Here is a 23,133-nt window from a genome sequence, read left to right as displayed (position 1 = left end):
TTTTCAGGGTGTTTTTCGGCTATATTTGGACATTTCTGTACATCTGCTGGCATTATCTGCCGATGCCCGATTTGCCTTTGACCCACTCTCGGCTCAGCACTGCGGGTCTGTGCTAACGAGCCGGCTGTGTCTGACACACAAACTGCAGCATTCCCACAGCTAAAGCAGTTCGCTACGGCGCTTGTCTCCCTTCCAACCAGCCAAGACAATGGAAAACCGAAGGGCAGGCAGGACATGGGGCTGTAACCCCCTTCGAGGGGCACCTTCCGCATCCCACTCCCACTGGCATTTCCCGAGTTGAGCCCGAGTACCTGGATTCTTTCCCAGCCCTCAAAACGACAGGGCAGGGGGATAAGGAAACAGAGCGATAACACCGAAACAAAACACCGGGCTACTTCTAATCCTAGAGACAAAAAAAACAAACAAAAAAAGAAATGTACTGATAAGCCGTTTACCTCGTTCCGGCTTCATCTTCCCTGCTGCCTCGGCGAGGTCTGGCAGGGCCGGGGTGCTGCGTCCCCGCGGGGCCGGGCTGTGGCTGCCCGGGCCGGCGGTGTGAACTGTGCTGCGGGAGGGGGGACAGCGGGCGGGAGGCGGCCCCGCCACGGCAGCTGGGCCCGCCCGGCCGGGGGAGGCTGCGCGCCGGCGGCCTCTGCCCGCGCCCGGCCAGGGTGTCCTTCCGTGACACGGCGCCGCGCGGGGCTATTTATAACCTGCCGGGGAAAAAAATCCCACAACAGACCTCGGCTCACCCCCGGCCGCGCCGGCTCTGAGTCACCGCGGCCCCGGGCGACGGCAGCCCCTGCCGGAGTCCCCTCCCTCCCCGCCCGCCCCGAGGAAGGCAGCGAGCGGCCCCCCGCCCGCCCCGTCGGGGCCGCGGCCCCCGCCCCGTCACGGGCCGTGGGCTGGCGGCGGGGGGCGGCGCGGTTCTTCCATCCCCGGCCCCGCCGCTGCCGCCCGGGCTGCCGGGCCGTGCCCCCGCGCTGCGCCCCGGTCAGACAGCCCGCCCCGCCCGCCCAGAGCCGCTCTCCATGGCTCTGCCTCCGGCCCTGCCTCCGCCTCCTCCTCCTCGCTGACTAACTCCCCTCCTTTCCGCCAGGCACTCTCCGCCTCCCACCGCGCGGGGCACACACATCACAGCCCGCCGGCGGGCAAAGCACGGCTGGGCTGGGCTGGGCTGGGCTGGGCTGGGCTGGGCTGCTCGGCCGGGGCCACCCGCCCGGCCCGGCCGCCGAAAGGGGGTAACACAGACCCCGCTGCGCGCCCGCCCCGGGGCGGGCCCGCCCGGCCCCGCCCGCCACACGTGCCCACGGCGGCCAATGCCCCGCGCCCGCCGGGCAGCGCCGTTGTCACGGCAACGGAGCGCGGCCCCGCCACGGCCCGGCCCGGGAGCGCCCCGTGCCCTGCGCTCAGACAGCGCTGCTGGGTCTGTCGGTTCACCCAAACAGCCTCCTCCCGTCCCCCCTAACGCGACCCCCCCGCCAAGTGCTCTAGCAGTCGCGCCCCGTGGAAGGGACTCACCCAGCTCCTCACCCGCACCTCTCCGGCACCGCCGTCAGCCGCTGCCCGGCTCCTGCTCTCCGCCCCGCACAGCTACACTGTGTGTCCTGCCACGCTGGCCCTCCGTGTGCCCGCGGGAGCCCGCGCCCATGGCCGCAGGGGTTTATATGCGCGCGTATATCGGCGATTCCAGGTGTGAAGTGCCCGATCCGCACGGGAGGCCGATGCCCCGCCCGCTCACACCCGCTGGCGGACCGGGGAGAAGGGCTATGAGCGTCCCTGGCCCCGGGGCAGCCCTTGCCCGCCCTGCCCGGCAGCGCCGTGCTCGGCGCTCACTTCACACTGATAACTAAACTGTGCGGAGGAACAATGGAGTCAGCCGGGCTGCAGTTACACAACCGCCTTAATCCGGCAGAAATTCAGGTTTCACCGAAACGTCGGGCCTGCGCGGCTGCCTGGCAAAGCAGGGCAGGGCCGGGGCTGCTGGGTGTGGATCTCCCGCACCGTCGGTGCCCCGCGCCCCTCCACCGCAGCGGGAGCACTGCCGATGCACCGCGAGCAAGCTGCCGTGCTGATGGGGATCCCTATTTCAGCAAGGGCCCACATGTAGGCCGGCTAAAGTGGCCTCTAGACAGCAGAAGGAACTGCCTGAGACGGGAAGTTGTACTGCCAAAGAGCTGGAGTGTCCACGGCTCGCCTGGAGACTGTGGCACGGCCAGCTCTGGTACTTGAATTCGGACTCGGTCAGAAAGACAGGTGATCAAGGCGTCTCGTGCTTTAATGTGGTCCCCTAGTCGGGACACAGACACTGCCACACCTCCGGTCGTTATGCTGGCAATTCCCTCCACTGTGACTGTTGTTTACAAATATCGCCATCTTATAGCCTTGAGCCCTATGGGAGGCACTCACTCCCTACAACAGGGTAATTTATAAATACATTTATCTTCTGCCCCCCGTGCATGGACTAATCAACTCCCCATCCTCTCCTGTGTGCCAGGATCCCTGCAGGTGTGGATACATACAGGCTCTGTGTAGCCACTCTCTTTCTCACAGCTAGCTGAGCAGCCACTGAAAGCTATTGCAAAGATTGTAAAATTCCACAACAACTCAATTCTATGCTTTTCGGCTCGTATGAACTGCACCTCTTTCTCATTTATCAGTTGCATATCATTACACTGGGAGGGTGCTTCACAGAATAAACTGTGCAGTAAACACCTCTCAGTTCAGTCATAGGCAGGTAGGAGGGCATCACACGCGGTGCTTTGATTTTACACCCGTAAGTACATGAGTGTCACTTCTGTTGCTGTGTGACTGCTGTAAACGTGTTTGGTAATTACAGATCTCAGAGCTCTCTGCCGGATGCAATGTAATTGCAAATGTGGCAATCCAGAATTATAAAAGGAAGAATTTGACTGAGCAATAAATACTGTGGGTGCATGTATACAGAGTTCAGCATAACTACAGTGGGCATGATTCAGCCACCTGTCAGATCCTTCTAGTCATCCTAATGAAAAGTCACATCCTTTAGGACACTAATTGTTGCTGTAAGACACTGCAAATTAGTTTGTACTTGTTCTAATATTGGTTTTACAGCCAAAACCAAATCTGCCTTTCTACTGTTTAGCTTACAATTGTAGCTATTTAGCTGTTATGCTTCACGTAGTATTTTTTAATAGTTTTAAAAGGTTTAATATCACTTTAGCACTTTTTAAAAAACAGCTCACCAGACACAAATAGACCCAACTTCCAAGAACATGCTCTCTCAAAGTGCTTTTTCCATAGTGTTTTCTTAATTAATGAGCCAACTAGCTTCCCATTACATCATACTTTTTAGTAGTTTAAGCCATTAGGAAATTAGATGCCAGCCTGAAAACCAGTTATCATTTTAAAAGTTCTAAGGGATATAAAAGAGAAAGCCAGGCCTGGCATGCAGTCCTACTCCACTGACCATGTAGGAGATTTCAGGTTCAGCTTCCCCCCTTGAGTTGGAGCATTCCTGGAACCAGAGATCCATGGGTATGTCTGAGATATGTCCTTCAGGTTCTGCTTCACTTCAGATGAAGAAGGACTGTTTCTCTTTTGATCACATAGGCATATAACTGATCTGAAAAAAAGCAGAATATAAAATTTAAAATTACCAAAAATATCTAATTATACAGTATGTCATGTACAATAATAAATGCAAAATAAAGATAAGCATCCCAAACAAATTTGTGGACTTAGTTTGAGTAAAATAGCTTAAAATGGCCTTGAACTACTAGTCACCAAAAAAATGGTGAGCACTGCATGAATACACAGAGAAAATATGGGATAAGTGGCTTCAGCCATGGGAATTCGCTTACACATACTTGGAAATCTTATTAGAACAATGACACTACTGAAATGCATTTTTGACCTCGGAAGTTTAATATCAACTTAAAACATCTGAAAAGCACATAGCTGCATCACGCATCACACAAAAGCAGGATTAGCTTAGAAACACAAACAGAACTTTAACTGCCCTCCCACTGCCAAGTCTAGACCAACACACACTTCTGGGAGCACAAGCAGAGACAAAAACAGGTTTCTTATCAGTTTCTGTCCCATGGTTGATTAACTTCAGTGTCTAGACAGGTGAGAGCTTAGCCTGCAGCATCCAAGCAGACAAAGTGGCTCTTGCACATACAGCACATGAGTTTTGGTGGCAGCCTCTTTTTTGGTGGAAACTTTAACAGGGCCACCCTACGGCCTTTTCCTGAAATGTGTCAGATCCTTATTTCTTTTCTGAACAGTGACCATGTCTGAAACGTGCTTGTCTGAAACTGGCCATTGGATTTTTAAAAATCCTCACTTGGTCCAGCATGGCACAGTGTAGTCATATAAACCTTGTTCATATAGAAATGAAGTTTAAAAAAAAAAAATCAAAATAAATGTATGGTTGTGTTTTCTTCAGCAGTTTACACTTTTGGCACAGCCCCTGCAACCTGGAACAGAGTCTATTTTAGGTTACATCCCAAGTGCCTTTTCAGCTTTAGCTGTCAAAGAAATAATGTCTGATGCAGCAGATCAAGATTCCTGTGATTCCTGGAGACAATTACTGCCTGTTAAGTGATGTGGCACAACTGCTTTTGACATGGCTGCCACCTCTGTGATATAAAGCCACTGCACTTGGGAGAATATTATTGCAAAAGAATGAAGACAATCAGAAATAGACTGGAAGGTACAGTATGCAGTGGAACAAATTTGAAGTGTGCTAAAAAAAACCACCTATGAAGAATCAACTATCATTTAATTGTCACCAGCAGTAACCACTTTGGAAAGAAAGGAGTTATGTGCTTATAGGAATTTATTAGTCCACAAGAACTAATAAATTCCTACAAGCTGTTACAGAAACCGAGAGAATTTAAAATCAAATGTAATTAAAACATCAATATGTTCTAAAAAGTTTAGTTTTAGGCGTTATAGGCATTCTGAGTTTGGTTTTTAATTCAGCAATATATATAGATAAGTGGATCTAGTTGAATGGAAGAGATTTCATCATAATTCTTTCTCAAGATACCTGTAAACAGCTTGATTTAAGTATTTGAATAGCATCAATGCAGTAAGATTTAAAAATACTTAAAAGATGGTGAAACTGCATTTCCCATCCTTAGAATTTTCAGGTAATATGCCTCATTATGTCATGCAGAGATATACCAGTGGCATTAAAGCAGTGCTTCCAGAGCTCCTCAGCCTCCTTTGTTTCAGGAGGCAGGAAGACCTTGTCGGTGGGTGCTTCAGAGCAGGTTTTGTTCTGTATTCATCACCAGCCCAAGCAGAAGTTCCTCCACAAAACTTTTCACCAGCATCCTTGGGAACAGCTCTTAGGCCTCTTTTACATTTGTGGCTTGCCTCGGGATCAAAGAGAGGAAAGTGTATTCATCTAATCTTTTTGTTTTGAGTCCCCAAACACTGATTCATACCAGAATGTCTGTCAAGATGGGACACGTTCATATTCTAGAGTACTACATGATGAGAGCTCTGTGCACTGGGTACATGCTGATCCAGTTATGCATTGGGATGGGAAATTAGAACCTTCAACCCACGATGTCCAACATGCCCATAACAATATCCAGGCACAGCCTGATTTTCAAAGGAAGACTCATCTCCAACTGACTTCAGCAGAATTTGTCAGCCCAGAGTGTTTTCAAAAACCAGTCCACTTCTACTCAGGTTTCCAATTATGGAATTAGGCACCTAATTTTAGGTACTTATTTTTGAAAATTTTGGCCTGTGGGCTTAATTCTCATCTTGCTACATCAGCTCTCCCTGGTGCAAATGGGTCAATTAAGTCAATGGAGTTACTTCTACAGGAAGCCTGTCCCATCACTGGAAAATCAGAACCTGTGACAGAGTAGGAATAGCAACATTTTAGTTTTCTTTCTAAGAAATACACAAATTTTGGACATAGTGCTTAGTGTTTTGAAGAGAGTAAACAAACATGGAAGGTGTAAACCAACAGAGGCTTTACTGTTAGACTCTTGTTTTCTAACTTACAGAGGTTTTTCTTTCCATGCAGTTCCCACCAAAATCCTCCATTGCTTAATTTCACTACTAACTGTCCCTTTCAAAGTAATATAGCTATTATCATGTTCTTGCTGCCTAAATTCACTTTTTGAAATTAGTCAAATGACATCTTGTTGGTTTTTTTTTTCCTCTCTGTGTTCTCTCAAAGTCCTTTATTTTCCAAGTAGTACTTTCTCACTGGAGACACAGCCAAGTTAAGTTGGGAAGGAACTAGGAGAACAATAGAGAAGTAATTGCACTTCTCTCAAAAGCAAAGCTTATTCTCCTCACCAGAAATAATTTCCTGGACTCAACACTTTGCTACTAAACCTTGTTTACATACAGAAGATTCCTTTAGTTGGAAGCAGCCCAGTCCATGTCCTGTGCTGCTCCTCAAGTTTCCCATGTCACATGGGACACCTTGTGCCTTCTTTACTCTTCTGGCAGCAGCAACAGGAGCTTAACACCTCTCAGGATGGAATCTCTCCTGCAGCTCTTCCAGACGCTAAGGTCTAGAAGTGAGGCCTTCTTGCCAACAGAAATTATACCCTTCCTGCATGTCTATAATTCACCTTGGGAAAAGTAACTTGCTTAATCACTTCTATATTTGGAGAAACTCCTAAACTGATATTTTATAAACTTTGCGTGCTTCTTAAGTAGCTGATCTGTGGTGTGCAATTAGATACCAGCTCCCAAGGAGAATAATGTAATCTCATCTGAAGTGGTGACTGGTGGCAATGGAAATATAGAAGTATGATGATAAAAACAAAGAAAAGTTCTGCTTTACAAAAATACTTACTACCCATCCTTTTAAAATGTCAATCTAAGCAGACTTAGTAAGATCATTAAGTTTAATTGCATCAGCACTTGACTAATCAGGCAATAATGCACTGAAAAGTAAGTGATTGACTTGTGAATAGATCGTTAATTTCTGAAAGAGAGGGAAACTGTTCTCTTTTACATAGAAGATCTTTTCTGTAGCTGTAATATTCATTCTAGACTGAAAGCAGGTTTGGAGGATTTTTTGGGGGATGTTTCTTCAAGGAGTTGTGCAAGTTCACTGATGAATGCTAATGTTACACAATGTTTACCTAGGGCTAAGCTCGATGAAGACATTAATCAGAAAATATATAGGTTTCCATACTGAAGTTGAAGTTTTTCTAGCAACAGCAAGCCCTGACGTCCCCTGACCAGAAGCTGGAGATGTATGTTTGCCAAGAGAAACAGCAAGATGACGCCAACAGCAGAAGGTTTTGGGAAAATAGAAGTATAAGAACTGTTTCCAGTCTAGATCATCATTCTTTACTTTTGAGCAGCTACATCCAGAAGCTAATTACTCAATGCAGCAATTCATCAGGAATTCAGGCACCCCATTTGTGTCATTTCCATTAATTTCAGTGGAAAGTGAGTGCATAACACTTGGAAGGAGGTGTTTGGAGTTTTGCAATACTGTTTTCCTATTGCTAATGACTTGATCTATCTTGCAATAATTTCCAATGCAGTTCTTGTGCCAGTAATTGCACCAAATTAATTGCTGGTGTAACTCCATCTAGTAGGAGTTCACAAAGTTCAACTTCTGATGCCTCCACCAGCCCTGTTTACTTTCCCTGTCCTGCTGCAGCAGCTGGGTCGTGGTTTAGCACTGTATCAACAAGTTGGTGGCACATCCCAGCCAGCCTCTCCTGCTTGGGCAGCTCCCTCATCATCTACAGCAGGACTCACCTCCACAGCCTTTGCCCTCAAGCGCCTCCACTGCTACCGGCTGCTCATCTGGAGCTTGTACCACAACCACAGTTTGCCAGGTTTTTCCACATGGCTCTCTGCAGACTTCCCATCCCATTCAGCCTGTCAGGAAGGCCTTTGGACTTTCCATTTTCAGGAATGCTTATCTTCCATCACGTTAGTACCCATTCTGTGGAAGAGACCAGCGGTGAGCAGAGCCAGCATCCCTGCAAAGGGCCAGCTTGTTGTACAGCTTACCCTGCAAGCACAGCTGCTGCACCTGGGACAAAACCAACACAGTGAGCATGTTTACAACATAGTAAAGAATTGCTACAGCTACACTGAGGAGCGCATTGAAATTGCACACAACTTTCCATGGGCTCTATAAGTGAAAAGGATAATTCATTTATGTAGAGAAGCAATTACCTTGCTGGAACAACAAGTCCAGCCTACAGCTCCACCCAAGCTGAATTAAGGCCACAACTCCTACTAGACTTATGAGAGTAGGGCAGGAAAGTAGCACGTTGTTAAATACAGGCCAATATTTAATGTAACCCCATGCCAGGTTTACAAGAGAAGTTGTGTATCATTTACTAAAGTAGTCAGTGAGTTGGGGCTTAATAGCTAAATGCCACAGCTATTGCAAAACTGCCATGGCCTTGTTCTAAAAATTTTAATTGCATGGTTATTAGCCACAGTCTTTCTAATATATTCATGGCCATTTAGTGGCATATACTACCTGTTAATAGTAAAGACTAAATGGAATGGGCTGCACATAGTCCTCAGGACTGATTTTTTCAGTACAAAAATATGAAATTTACCCATATTCAGGTTTAGCTGGTTCCAAATTTTTGTGGGGTTGTTTTTCTTCTTTTCTTTTAGCTAAAAAGTATTCCCTAATATTCCACTCATTAGCTGCTGTCCTGTAATCAGGTGACTACAGTGAATAATGCTGTGGCTCACCTCACTTATTGGCAAGGTTGATTATATCCATCCTGGGCACGGCTCCACTCTCTTCATACATCAAAATTCACTTGATGCAGGCCAAGCCTATATCTCTTACCCCAAGCATTGTGTTTGTAAGCTTTACTGTACCTAAATCAAAACAATTGCTCTTTTCAGGAGTTTGACATCCTCTGAAAGTGAGAGCATGATAACAATTACAGCAAAAATAAATTAGCATTAAAGCTGAATATTGAAAGGACTGATTGTACTTCACTGTGTAATAAATAAATAAATAAATAAGTAAATAAAATATATCTATCTCCATGCCTGCCAAATGTCATCAATGGTGAAATCCTTGGCCCATACACAAAGGTCAACTCCCCTTCCTACAGAAGGAGCTACGTTTTCAACTGAGGCTGTGTTGGATAGTACTTTCTTTGCTACTTTCACACTAGATCAATTATAATTTTAATCCTTACAGTTGGTTTATTCTCGTGTTGTATAACATTAATTGAGTAGAAAGGGAAGCTTACATTCATTCAAGGATCTCAAAGACAATAAAGTACTGTATGCATACAAAAAATAAACAAAATTGCAGAAAGTTATTAAATTGCTCACCTTTGCATGTTAACTAAACCTTGAAAATTAGAGAGATCAGTTATTTATGGCAGAGGCACTCTTCTCTTAATTAGGCTAGGTATTTTTTTCAAAGTAGCAATACAGTTAGAATATTGTAGCTGTATCTGTGCTTATATTGCTTTTGGCTTCTTCTAAATTTCTTGGTTAATGTATTTCCCTTAAAGTTGTTTAACTGAGTTTCTTTCTTTACACAAAACATAAGCAGCTTCACTGCCTGGAAAACACAGAGCCCAATTGTTCTGCTTACACCAGTGCAAATCAGCAGTGATCCCACCAGTCTATAGAATTACATCAATGTAAAGCTGATGTCAGACAGATAGCAATCAAAGCCTTGTTTCAAAGTTAATTTAATTGTTTCTGCTAAAAAAAAAAAAAAAAAAGAAAGAAAATATGAGTACAGAACACATTTGTCCTTCTTCTCAACTGAAATGTCAAAGAACACTGCAGTTTTGACATCTGATCTGTGTGGGATTTGCACACATGGATCATGTTTCAAAAACAGGACCCTAGTCACAACCCATCATGCTAAAGGTCCATTTCCTTGATCCAGTTTTAAGGAAGGGGAGGGTTTTTTCCTTGTTTGTTTGCTATCACTGAGACTGCTTATTTCGCTGTCTAGAGCCAGTAGCAAACTGCCATCAGCTATCAGCAATAAAGCTCCAGTGAGGAATATGTGGTCCATTTAAAGCCATTCTTCAGCTCTGTTTCACCAAGTCAAGCACTCTGCACATTTAACACTTCATAATGTTCCTCGGCAAATGAAAGAAACATCATAAGACTTGCAAACATATCCCCGCTTTAAGTGCATAGATATGTTGTTTGTGAAAGAGACTGAGTGGGGATTCTGGGAAGAGGATCCATTCAGAGAGCTCCTGGGCTCTGGTCTGCCTTAGGAGACTGCTACAGACCACAGCATCTTTAGGGCTGCTCTAACTTACAGCAGGTACCTTCCTGCCATAAACCACATGAAGTTGCTTTTCTCTGTGTCCTCCATGGCTCTGGTCACTGTAGCACTGAATCTTCATCACTGCTTTGTTATCAGCCTTCTGGATTCACCTCCCTTATGTTTAAAAATCTGGAACACAAGTCCCTGTAGCACTGGAAACTTGTCCTGGTGACAGCTGTCCATTGCCAAAGCACACCCAGTCATGCAGGGCAGAAGGGAGCTGGGCTGGCACAGACACTGTGTCAGCTCAGGCACAGAGGGTGCTGCCAAGGCACCTGTGAACCCACACCAGCACCACTCACACTGTGCCACACACCCCCTGGCTGCCACCTACCTCTGCCGAATCCGAGTGCTGACCGGGAGCGCTGGTTCTACCTTGTGCTGGGGGACTTCCCCTTCTGATAACACACTCCTCCAGCTACACAATAGGCACCCAAAAGCTTTACCTGGCAGCAGTTCCAGGTGGTTGTATAACAGTCTGGACAACACTTGTCAGGCATTAGCAGAGATTAAGCCTGCACTTGTTACACAAGTCAGAGCCCCACAACCTAATTGACAATACCCTGCCCCTCCATCAGCTTTCATTTGAAACTGCTGATGGAGTGATCTAGAAGTTACATCCAAATCAAGGTGTTGGCCTGATTTGCATCGTTACTCAAACACCAAAATACTTGTGTGCTAATCAGTTCTTTACATACGTGTTATCTAGCAAAGCAGTAACTTGAAATTTATTTATAAAATACAGCACTTGAGCTGCCATGTCATGTGGAGAAGCTACAGCATATGTTGAAGAAAAAACCCAAAGATTCCCTCACACTTCTTCATGGTTGGGGAAGATATATTTTCAGTAGTACAGTTAGAAGGAGAAAAATGAGCAAACCAGAGGTGAAGAAAACAAGGGGAAAACACACTAAGTTACAGATGAGAAGAAGCTGCTGAATCTAAATACAAAAGCAGGAGTGATCAGCTGTGATCAGACAGTGGCAGGGTCCTCACTGGCCCCCCAAATTTTGTTCTTACCCACGTTGCTAGGAATTGCCAGTGCAGCACTGCCAGCATTGACCTCAGAACTGTGGAGATGGAGAATCCCAGGTAGGCAGGAATGCATTTCTTCTCTCTTTCAGTGGAAGCTTAACAGCATTTCATCCTTCTGGAATATTTGTGTGAAACTCCCAGGCCATGTACCATGCCAGCTATCCTAAAGCCAATCTTTGTTGAGCTGGAGGGAAAACATGAGTGAACACCTGCCTAGCACATAGAGAAGCAACAGCTCTAGGAGGGTCCCTGAGGACATTTACATGTACAAACATGTAGTTTTGTTGGAAACTTCCCCCACCTTTGTCTCCAGCCCAGCAGCCAGAGCAGGTGGTGGGCACCCACATCCCAATTGACTCCCTGCCCTTTGCCCCAGGACAGTCCCAGGAGTGACACACTGTGTGTCAGCACGTTAAGGTTTCATGCCAGAGGACTTTGAGGAGGCTGAACTCCCAGAAGAGATCAGTGCCAGGTGTGAAACACTGGCTGCTTTATGTACAGGGGTGAGAAAGGCAGTATTTACCTAGTGAAATAGCTTGAGTTTAATTATTTATTTTTCGTGGCACATAGAGTTTCTGTTGAGTAATGAGACTCCATTGTGTGCCACTTGCAGAAGGCATAGAAGAAGAAATAGTATTTCCATAAAGAGGTTGTATCCTGGAAAGACAGAGCAGAAACACATACACAAACAGAAAAAGTTGCTAATGGTCGTACTTAAAAAATAAAATTTTTAAAAAAAATCACTCATTCGTGACTTGGTATTATTGTCTTGTCATGTACTCCAGAAATTTCTTAAAACTCATTTTCATTGTAAGAATTTTACAATGAATTAAACCCACAGTAAGCATAAACAATGCCAAAGGAGGATCTGTGATTCTCAATGTCTCCTTTGTGGTGGTTTAAGAATCATTTGTCATTGAAAGAAGACAAAAATAGGAAAAACCCATTAAGTTTAGTCAGAATACAACATTCAGAAATATAGGCAGGAAACAAGGATTCACAGCAACTACCTGTGAAGAACTTTATGTTTTCAGTCATTTGTTTTTATGGAGGGGGGGAGAGTTTGTGAGTGTCTGTTTTTGCAGACAGTGTAGTATACTTGTATTTCAATGCATGAAATTTCAATGCAGAGATTAAAAATATATGAAATACTGGTGGTTAGCTATAGTGATATCACTGAACCTTAAGGAAAATGTGTGTTGCCTGCAATACTCTGTCCCGAACAGTACTTTCAACATGTTTAAATGCAGAATAACAATTAGAGGGTTTAAAAAACAAAAAATCCACCCTACCCTAACCTCTCCCATTCTGGCTTCGCTTGATGGCCTCTCCTTGGCAGCAGTTCCCTTGTCTTCAGCTAACTCTGGCTGCCTCTGAAGTCAGATCCAGATTCTTCCCAATCCAATGAAGAAAATCTGAAATAAGAGAGCAGTGTCAGAGTACAGTTTGCTAACTTACAAAAGACCAGAAAAACTGAAAAGCGATCAGTAAAGGCCATAAAAAAGAATGAGGAATAAAAAATACATTACTGGAGAAACAACCCTTTTCCTGTCATTGCTCTGAAGTCACACACATGTTTTTGCAATAAAATGCCTTAAAACCTCTGACTTTTCCACCTTTTCAGGTTTGGAATTGTTATCAGGTGTTAGCAGATTACATGGACCACAAGCCTCCTAAACAGCCTCTTTTGGTTTATATACATTAATTGCTCCTGCTGTCAGCCAGAGGGAGATGCATCACCAGCAGGACAATATATAAAGCTAAGTGCTGTCTTGCTAGGGAGTGTAGAATAATATTCTGATTTTTATAACACCTTTTCCCTAAGGCCCTCAAGGCACTTTACAAGTAAGATTGAATTAAGCTTGTCAGCACTCTGTATGGGAAGTAAATATTTCTTTTCTATGTTGGAAAAGGGAAACTGAGGCATTAATATTAAGTCCCCAGCAAAGCATTTAGCTGCATGCTTTCAAGCCCTTTAAACTTCTCACATGATTTAATTAAGCACATACTCAAGTGTTTTGCTGGAATAGTGCCTAAGAAAGATGCTACAGCCACGCTGCCAATTCAGAGTGCAGATGGGAAAACAACACGGGTTCCCCATCACTCACTCTGCAACAAGAGCTTTTTTTTTTAATCTCCTAGTTTTCCCTTCAAGTCCCACCTATGGTGTGTTGTTGCCTAGGCCTGGATGAGTCCTGGGATGTGATTTCCCAAGAGGAAACCTGGTCTGCAGGGTTAATGCAGCACCAATCTCTGACATTGCTACCTGTCTGTGGGCTGCCATGGAGAAGTGCAGTTTACCCTGGGACAGTTTGGTGTCCACAACGCCAGGCTGCACTGATTTGATTAAGCTCACAGATATGAAATTCTTCAACACTTCAGTACACAGTAGTATTTCTGGTCTGTGAACATTTTTGATGATTCAGGTTTCTGTGCATGGTTAAAACCCCGTGCAGCAGGATGCTAAGCACAGGTCAGCTCTGTTCAGATGTAACCACAGACCTTCCCCGAGTTCCCACAGCAGCTCAGAGGAGGCCGCTGTGTCTCAAACCTACTCTTTGGTGTCTCTCTCCAATCCTGGTTTTCCCAGGTTTGCCTAGCTTGCCTCTGATCAGACAGATGTGCCTTTCCTCCTCCAGTTTGGCTGTTGAAGGTAAAAACAAGATCTACAGTTCTCCTTAAGGCTGCTACTCAGCTGGAGGGCTTGTGGCAGATCCTTGAGGAGCGACAAACCCACTGTGTACCCCACCACACAGCGCTTCTGGGCTGAAATCCTTAAAACCTGGCAGTAAATCTACATCCAAATACCATATATATTCTATCTGTTCTCACTTTCCAAAGGATCTAACAGCTATTTGCAGGCAGCCTGGTGAGATTGTGGAGATGCAGAGTTTACAGCTGTGTATTAATGAAGACTGGAATCAGCCCTGATTTTTTGTTACTGCACCAGGCTATGAAGAGCAGAAGAGACTCAGGAGCAGCTACACTTGCGTGGGAAGGACATAACTGCTGATCCATTTAGGTCACTCTGAACATGAGTGGGAGTCCCAAGGCTCCTGCACTGGGGGACATGGCAACCACCAGTGTCACCACCCCTGCAGCTCAGCCAGTGCCCAGAAGGTTCTCATTAGACACTGGATGTCAGATCCTCCTCCAGATGTGCCCTTGAACTCACCACATTATTGTGGTTGTGAACACATGTGCCCAGGCCCCCTCTCAGGGCATGGCAGGCTGCAGCCCACTCTGGAGTGCCCAGCAGTGTCAGTGCAGGCAGCAAGGGAACACTTTGCACACCCTTCCTGCACGCTCAGACTGGGAACATTTTCTGGAGAGCCCAGAAAGGATGGTTTTTCAGACAGACTTTCTGGAGGCAGCCAGCATCAGCCTCCAGCTTAACATTGCTCTTGTTCTAGAAATGCCTCAAAACCTCTGCCCAAGCTGGGGTTTTACTCTGCTGGCACAGATGTGGCTGTCCCAGCCCCAAAGTACCACCTGCCAGGGATGCACCTCCTGAAGGATCTGCACTCCCTCGGTGGTGCCAGCCTGGACCAGAGAGCATTTGCCTCACAAGACGTGGTGAGGGTACAGCAAACAACATATGAGCAACCCCAGGCTCCAAATGAATACTGAGCTTGAGAAAAACAGATCAAATGCTGAAGTGATCCCAGCTGAGGAACACCTAGGCACATGTTCCTGAACTGAGGGAGCTCATCCTCAGATGAAGGCTGAGGGTCCCCTCCAGCATTTTAGATGCTGTCATTCTCTTCTTCATCGTGCCAATGACCACACTAACAGCCAAATAAAGTGACCTTGTTTCTCTCCCTTATTGCACACCACTTCCTGCAATTTAGTGTTTGCCAAGTGAGGCGCAATGTAAGAAATAAGTAAACACAAGAAAGGAGCAACCTAAAGCACTTTTAAGGTCAAGTGCTTTGAAAAAATCAGGGCTGTATAACTCTTCAGGGATTTTAAATCTCTTTTTAATGCATATCCTCATACTGATGACCCTACATAAGCAAGCCTGACATCAAAACAATCCTATTAAATGAATATATAGATAATACATCATTACTAACATTATATATACTCTAATTAAAGAGATAAGGAACATATAATTTCTGTTAGATGTGAATGACACTCCTTGTGAGCTAGTTGCTCTAGGTAAGCCTCCTTTAGAAGCGAGTGGTGCTGAAAAAGCTGCCAACACCCAGCTGATGCAAAGCCCACTAAAGTTAGTTGAAAGCCTCATGTGTCACAGTCAGCCTTGCACTGGCCACTAATTTCTCCCACCAGAGGTGAATGGAAACCTCCACCAACTTGAGAAAACTATTATTATTCCCAGATGTTAATATCATTAAATAAACTTTAAAAGTTCACTGTATTGATTTTCAATGAGAGAGAATTTCAGTTGATAGAATTTGGCATGTCTTATGTGCCTTCTGGTTCTGAAGCTTTTCTGATTTTTTCATGACATTTTTCTGATTTTCACAAACACGACAACTTAAAGCATCATCCCAAGAGAAATTTACAGTATTAATTTGTCTGCCTCTAGCCAGTGAGACTTCTGACAAAACTGGGAGCAGGCACTCATAAATCTGAAGGCAAGCTGTTCCTGTGAGCATCCAAAAAGGACTTCAGTGGAGCAGGACAGGTTTGGGAACAGACAAGAGGCTGGGGTCAGCCCAGCACCTCATGGGATTGCTCTTCAGCCAGGCTTGTTCTTTACAGTCTTTAAAAACCCTTTAAATAGAATATATGGTCATCATTAGGGATGTACACTCATTGCAAAATGTTCCATGACTGAATCAGAGCAGTTTGGACCATACCAGCTGTACTCTGCAAGAGAAGCTGCTAAAATGTCTGGTGCACATCCAACCCCTTTTCTGAACTTGCTGGCAGAGCCGTGGCTGTGATTACAGTCCATCCCTTGCATCTTCCATTTGTGAATCACCACCTATTTAAGCTGTTCCCAGAGGGATGGCTGCCCTAGCTGCACTCCTGGCTTGGCAGAGCCATCTCCTCCATGCAGCCCCTTGCCTTCCTGGAAGAAGTAGGCATTGAACCGGGAAGTAAGGCTGGGAATCAAACATGTAGCTGCCTTCCAAGTGGGGGCCTGGCTCCCACACAGTTCCCAGCACCCCAGCATGCTTATCACCTTCACTGAGAAATTGCTTTAAATTTAGTCATCTCCAGCCTGGCTGCAAGGGGCAGACAGAGGAGCCTGGCACTTGTATACCTTTTCCAATTGCCAAGGGCCTGATCCACAGCTTGGCATGGGAGCTCCTCCACATGCACAGAGACCCAACTCATTCTGCAGTCATTCTGCCTGACTCCATGAATCAGGCCCCAGTGTCTCATTTCTCCTCTAAATATTTGTGCCTTCCCCATGCTGCCTTTCCTGCTTCTGTCTTTGTCATTACCTGCACCTCCTCATCTGCACGCTCCTATTCAAAATGAACATGCAAAGTTTCCTTGCAGCTTCACAAAGCACAGGGGTGAGGACTGCACAGAAAGGAAAAATGATGGCTTTTCCTTCTTGTGTAAAGGAGCACTTTCAGCCACATTTTCCCTTTGGGTTTTCATTCAGAATATTTTCTAAACAGATTTCTTGTCTCATTTACTCACTCTGGGACTCCAGTGATCCAGACAAGCTGGGTAACTGGCAAAGTGAATCATGCTGGTAACTGCACACAGCCTTACCACAGCATGTAATCCTCCAAGGACATGAGAACAGATCACCAGAAACCACTTGTACGTCAGGCAATCCAAGCCTGACTGCTAACAGAGGTCCTGAAGAACATCCCAGGGTGTAATGACCAGAGGATGAACCACAAGTTTGGAGTGATGATTCTCTACACTTTTCATTGTGACACTAACCCCCATGTGCATTATTTGGGGGCCATGCTTTTCTGCAAAAATCTATTTACTTTTACTTTCTATATCCACCCCTTAACAGGAGTGCCTGGGCCCCACAGCTCAGGAGGGTGCTGGGCAGAGCAGCACAGACACATCTGCCAAGAGCTGCTCCCAAGCACCTCAAGCCCTCACCAGCAGAGCACCTGTGTGTGCCCCAGGGTGCTTGCCCACTCCCAGCACTGCCAGGTTCCACTGGGATTTGGCCCTTTCCAGGCTGCTGAGCTCAGCAGTGGAAATGGTTGGTGTTTTCCAATGCGAATCACAACGGCTCATTTTCTATTTTCAGTGATTGCTAAGAATATGACAGATTTTCTCTCTTATTCCTACAAATCCAGCAACCACATAGTCTTTCACTACCATAAACAGCAAAAAAAAAAAAATCCAATCCAGGATTTAAATTAGATCCAGGAAACCTCTGCTGTCTTTTCCTGTATAAGAGAGGGTTTTAAAATAAAAAGCAGTTTGAATGTGGCTTTACAGTCCCAAACTGCAGCCCTAGATCTGTCATTATGAGAAGTGTCAAATTTCACAGAGGTTTGTTTAGAAGGGAAATTACTGAAGTTATTTGTATTTTTAGTAATATACCTACATGTAGCCAGGGTTTCTCCAGATGGGTGGGAGTGGGAGGGTTGCAGTGAGCAGGATGGCTGTGGGCTGCAGGCAGAGCTCTGCCCTTGCCCGAGGGACCAGCAGGGAGAACCAACCTCAGCAGCAGCATGACATGAAAACCACTTGTGGGCACAGCCCTGTGTGGTGTCCAGTCGTGTCATGTGGGAAGGAGACAGCCATGGGGCACCAAGTCAGTTCTGCTGGCTGCTACTACATGAACCTCCTTTTCATATTTAATTTTTTTCCTTGGTGATGTACAAATATTTTTCTCAGATGAAATTAGGATATGGTCAGCAAGCTGGGGAACCTTCAAGACTTCTCTCTCCCAGTACACTGGCAAACTCCTTCACAGTTCACTTGGCAAAAAAAAAAAACAAAACAACTTCTTTGCCTAAATAGTTGATACTTCAGCTTCAAAAACTGTGAACTTCTGCAAACTTACCCTTGCTAAACCTGAGCCTGAAATAACACCGCAGCCTGTTCTGCCTGCTTTTGTGTTCCTGCAAATGATTTAATGTTTTGCCAACACAGTAAGTCAGAAAACCTTCCTATTGTGCATGTTCATCCAAACTGGTGCTCACCTGACAGCAGCACTTGTTCTCATTCTTAGACCTTTGCAAACCAATGATTTGCTTGTAACATTTTTCCAATACACTCTTAGGTATTTTAATTACTTTATTTGATACTAAATCTGTTTTACAAGTGATTGGGAAAGAAGAATTAAGCAACAGTATCTAAAATCCATATTAAAATTGCAAACTCCCTTGTAATCTCTAAAGCACTTGGAGACAACCGAAGGTTTTCAGAGTCTGCATAGCAGCATGTGCTTGTTCCTACATGGAATTTCCCTAATTCCTCAATCAATTACCTGGGAAAAGCAGCCATTTTAATCAAAACCCTAAGGGTAGATGAAATCATGAGAAAACACGAGCTTTATTGCAATGGATATTGACTGTAACTCATTAAGATGTTAAAGTATTGACATCCCGTTTGATGAGAAAAATGTCTGATAGCGAGTGTACATAACTGTGTTACAGAGAATGCCGGCATCAACACATCATAATGAGTAACTAATGATGTCTGTGGCCTAACGAGGTGATTAAAGCAGTATCCTTTGATCTATGTCACTGACTTGATTTAATGCCACGCCGAGATTGAATCTCCGTGCACCACTGGGGAGATTCAAGTAATTTGAGTAATTCACTCACCTTGTCCCCGCATCACCAGGGATATTTGTGATGAACACAGTTGCTTCTACGGCTGAGTCACCCCAGGCAGCACACATTGTCAGGGGAGAGGCCACTGCTCCCTGCCTGCTGGTGGCCCCTTGCAGGACTCTCTCACTGCTGCAGAGCAGGGGCCTCACACAGCCTCCTGCCACAGCCACACACCTTCCTTTTGCCTCACAGTGCCCTCACTGTGAGGGCAAATTTTGGAAGCAAATTTGCACCACTGGCAAATTTTGGAAGCATCCTTCACCAAGAGAAGCTCATAGCAAGATGCTTTGTTACCTTTCACCCAACCCTGTTGTACCAAGCGCAGCAGGGGAGAGTCACACTACACAGAAACACAGGGCTTTGTGCCTGCCACGTGCTAAGCATCCCATTCAAACCACTGTGCCTGTCCAGCAGGAGAAAAGCTTAAGCATCAGTTCTTTGGGACAACAACCAGAGTGCCAGGACCCTAGACCTGCAGATGACACCTGGGGTGTAAAAGCTCTGAGCATGTTCACAAAGTGACGTAGCCTGGCCACCAGGACCAGCTTAAAGCCTGCTTCCACTTTCAAACAGTGGAAAATCTTCACGCCCTTGTTGGGGAAAGGACTTGTTAACCCTGTCATTTGCACCACAGCAGCCCTTCCTACCTGTGCAGGCAGACTTTAGCTGAGCAGTGTTGTCTTGGGGAGACAGTTGCTAAGTTTGGGGTTGTATTTTCCTCATGAGGCTACCAAAACAAAAGTGTGGCCACTCTCAGTCAGATCAGAAGTGTGTTTGTGTGACAGAGGTGACAACTGGGTACCCAGGGCAGAGCACACAGGCTGGATGGGCCTGTGACTACAGTACTACTTTTTACTCTTCCCACTGCCAACCATTTTTAGAGATGTTCTGAGCTCTTTATGTATTAGCAGCCACTGTGGATTCACTTACATTAAGTGTCTATATTTTGCATTGTCGTACTTATTCCTAATGAAGCTGATAACAAGGATTAATTTTCCTTCCCAATCATCTCTAACCTTAAGCAATAATTAGTACCAAAAGCATAACTGAAACTCAAATTCTGGGCACCTCCCTTGGGCAGGAAATTATTTTGCTTGATGAATAGACCATTTTTAACAAAGGGCTTTTTCCTGTACATAAATAACTGTGCTGGCTGCCAGATGTGTGGGTGTGATACTGCCATCCCCCTCCAAGCAGCAATTGTCACCCAGGGAGAAAAATGGCCCCACAGCCCCAGCAAAGGGGCTGGGCAGTGCACAGCTCCCTCTTCCCCCAGCTGTGCCCTAAAAGGAAGAAGATTTCTCAGGTTTCATCCAGATACTGTCCCAGATTTCAGGCAGCCCCAGCACAGCCACCCCTCCATGCTTGCTGGGGACCTCCCTGCCCCTGCCACAGAGACATGCCCTGCTGCAGGCCCCAGCCCTACAGGCAGCACATCCTTCCAGCTCTGTCCCCTGCCTCATTACCCATCTCCCCTCCATGACCCTGCTTTAGGCTTTTAGTGCTTATTGGTAATTTATAACGTTGACAGCAGCACTGCCCCATCCCACACAGGGCACCTGAGCCACCCCCACCTAAACACAAAACCCTGAGGAGCTCAAATCTCAGCTCAAATCAGACCATACTTACCCCCAAACATGCCAGGCTCCCTTACCACACAGAGCTCCTCCTGGGTGGGAAGTAGGGCCCAGCTCAGACAGCCTTTATTGCCCTGGGACCGTCACATACAAATGGGCTGCAGCTGCTGCATCACCTGTGCTGCCAGTGCTGCCACCAAGAGTGGCCTCGTGTCATGGTGGGTGAAAGCAGCCCCCAGCTGCTGTTGTTGTCTTTGTCCTTGGGAAGGTCTGGGTGCAACTGAGGCAAGAGCAACTCCTCTCCTAGTTCTGGGGAGCTGGTTTCCTCTGCTTTGCTCACTGACTGTGTTCCTTGCTTTCTGCCAGTGCTCAGGAAATAAAGTTTATGAAGCTCATTTTGGTGTTTGGGTTGTGGGCACCTGTGGTAAGCCCAGCTGGCTCCCCTGAGCATGCTGACAGAAATGGTGTACACACCAGAGTTAAATATATCTCAAATATAAAAATAAAGTTCTGATATGATGAAGTAACTGGAAAACTGTGCACCAGGGGCACCCCGGCTGTCCCTCCCTGCAACTGGCCTGTTCCTATAGCACAGACTGGGTGGCCAGGGGTGCCCAAGGACATGGGGCAGTGAGCTGCTGTGTGGGATGGGTCATCCCAGGGGCACCCTCCCATGCCTGGAGTCAGGGAGATTAGTGACCAAAATGATTCACATGAGAAGGAAATAAGGGACAGGAGGTATAGAGAGAGGTCACAGCAAGGGGACATGATGTGGCTGTGCCAGGCTTTGTCCTTAAGCTGCCCATCATCCTCTCCTCACCCATGGGATGAGAACCTGGGAAACAGCAGGTGCCTGATGTGCTTCAACCCCTGTGGCATGTCCTGATTATTTTTTCTAGAAAAAGCATTTTACTGTGTCCCTTTGTCTGCCTGGTAACACAACAGGGTTTGCTGGAGCCCTCAGTTTGCACCGTGGCCCTGCCCAGCACCATCCCATGGAGTTACTGACCTGAGTCAATGCTGAGTTATCCCAGGCCTGGCCAGTACAATACTGTGGATGAGCAAATCCCAGAGGCACTCCTTCTGGGGATGGGGACATTTCAGGCTTCCCATCTCCCTTTGCCTTTGTGCTTGCCCTGGACATTGGTTCCTGGTGATGCTTTGGCTTCTGACATTGTCTTGGGACACCAAGCCCAAGGGGAGCCCTCCAAAGGGGTGTGCTCACTGCCTCTCTCAGCTTAGCAGTAAAAAGAAATTGCACATCAGGGCACAGGCTGCAGGCACTTCCAGAGATAAAATATTGTCAGCAGAGTCCAGACTATCCATCAGAAAAAATGTAGCTGATGCCATGATTTATGGGACAAAGATGAAGGTTTAATCCTCCTCTCAGCAGTGCAACCTGATTTGCTACAAAACCCTGTTAAATTTTGTGGCACACGCTTCATCACTTCATTAGGAGATAGAGAGAAAACGGTTCAATGCATTGCTGAATCTTTTATGGCCGGGACTCTCCTCCCACCACTCCCGAGTGATGGGTAATCTCTCTGATCAGATCCCCAGGAAAAGACCCCGTGGGATTACAGAGCGCAGAGGCATTAACAACAGTGACAGGAAAGGAATACAATATCCCTTTAAACAATTAAATATTGATCCTGCGGGCCTGGGGTGGACTCCATCACACAGAAGGAAACACCTCTGCGAATTAGTTTGGTGACATCCATACCCTTAGATGATATAAAGGAAACCGAGATTATTTGCTTCACCTATTTTCTTAATGTTTTTTTCCCTCAATTAGAGAAATGCATCTGGTATGAACCACGCTCACCCCTCAGACACTTGGTGCTCGTCTCCCTGGAGCCCACCATGCCGGGAAGGGATGGACTGGGGAGCACAGGCAGATGGGGGGTGCTTGCTGAGGGCTGCAGACCTCAACACAGATGGAGGGAAGAAGACACAGTGCTGTGAAGCCTGAAGAGCCCTTTATAGTGTTCCCCCTCCATGGATGTCCCTCCCATGACTCCACCGAATGCTGCCTGTCCCACGGGAGAGCTGGGGCTGCCCTTGTCTCAGCTCAGTGCCTGGTGGCTGCACACAGAGAAACAAAAGAAGGCAAGAAATGTCTAAATTTAAAGTGCTGGAAAATCCAACCTTTTATTTACTACATTTTTGTGACTACATAAACGCTGAAACATTGTAACGCTGAAACATTGTAACACTGAAAAGCATGATGACATCATCACTTGCTTTTTTCTTTTTTTTTTTTCTTTTTCTTTTTTTTTTTTTTTTTTTTTCTTTTCGCTTAGCAAACACAGCAGATGATATTGCACGGCATAAAGTGAGAACAGTAGCAAAGCTTAAAAAAAGTAACTTAAGGAAATCTTAACGCAGTACAGGAGATACTCATACCCAACCCAGGGCAATGCCTAGCGCACTGCACTTGTCATCGCTACACACAAAAATACAGAAGAAGCGCTTGACTAAGAGAGAGAGTGAGGAAATATCA

The 23,133-nt window shown here is 46.0% G+C and overlaps 1 protein-coding gene across 1 annotated transcript in view; it reads right to left on the bottom strand.

Moving 5' to 3' along the window:
* Window positions 1–813, bottom strand: part of ATOSA (atos homolog A) — a 47,969-nt gene extending 47,156 nt beyond the window's left edge. Inside the window, exon 1 of the mRNA XM_051797000.1 lies at window positions 456–813. Coding sequence (XP_051652960.1) covers window positions 456–471 — 16 coding nt within the window. The 5' untranslated portion in view covers window positions 472–813. The remainder of the gene's footprint in view (window positions 1–455) is intronic.
* Between the last annotated feature and the right edge of the window lie 22,320 nt (window positions 814–23,133).

This window comes from Manacus candei, unplaced genomic scaffold, assembly GCF_025592945.1.
Source record: "Manacus candei isolate 608988 ecotype Guabito, Panama unplaced genomic scaffold, ASM2559294v1 h1tg000046l, whole genome shotgun sequence".
Classification (NCBI taxonomy): Eukaryota; Metazoa; Chordata; class Aves; order Passeriformes; family Pipridae; genus Manacus; species Manacus candei.
This window is presented reverse-complemented; position numbering and strand designations above follow the sequence as displayed.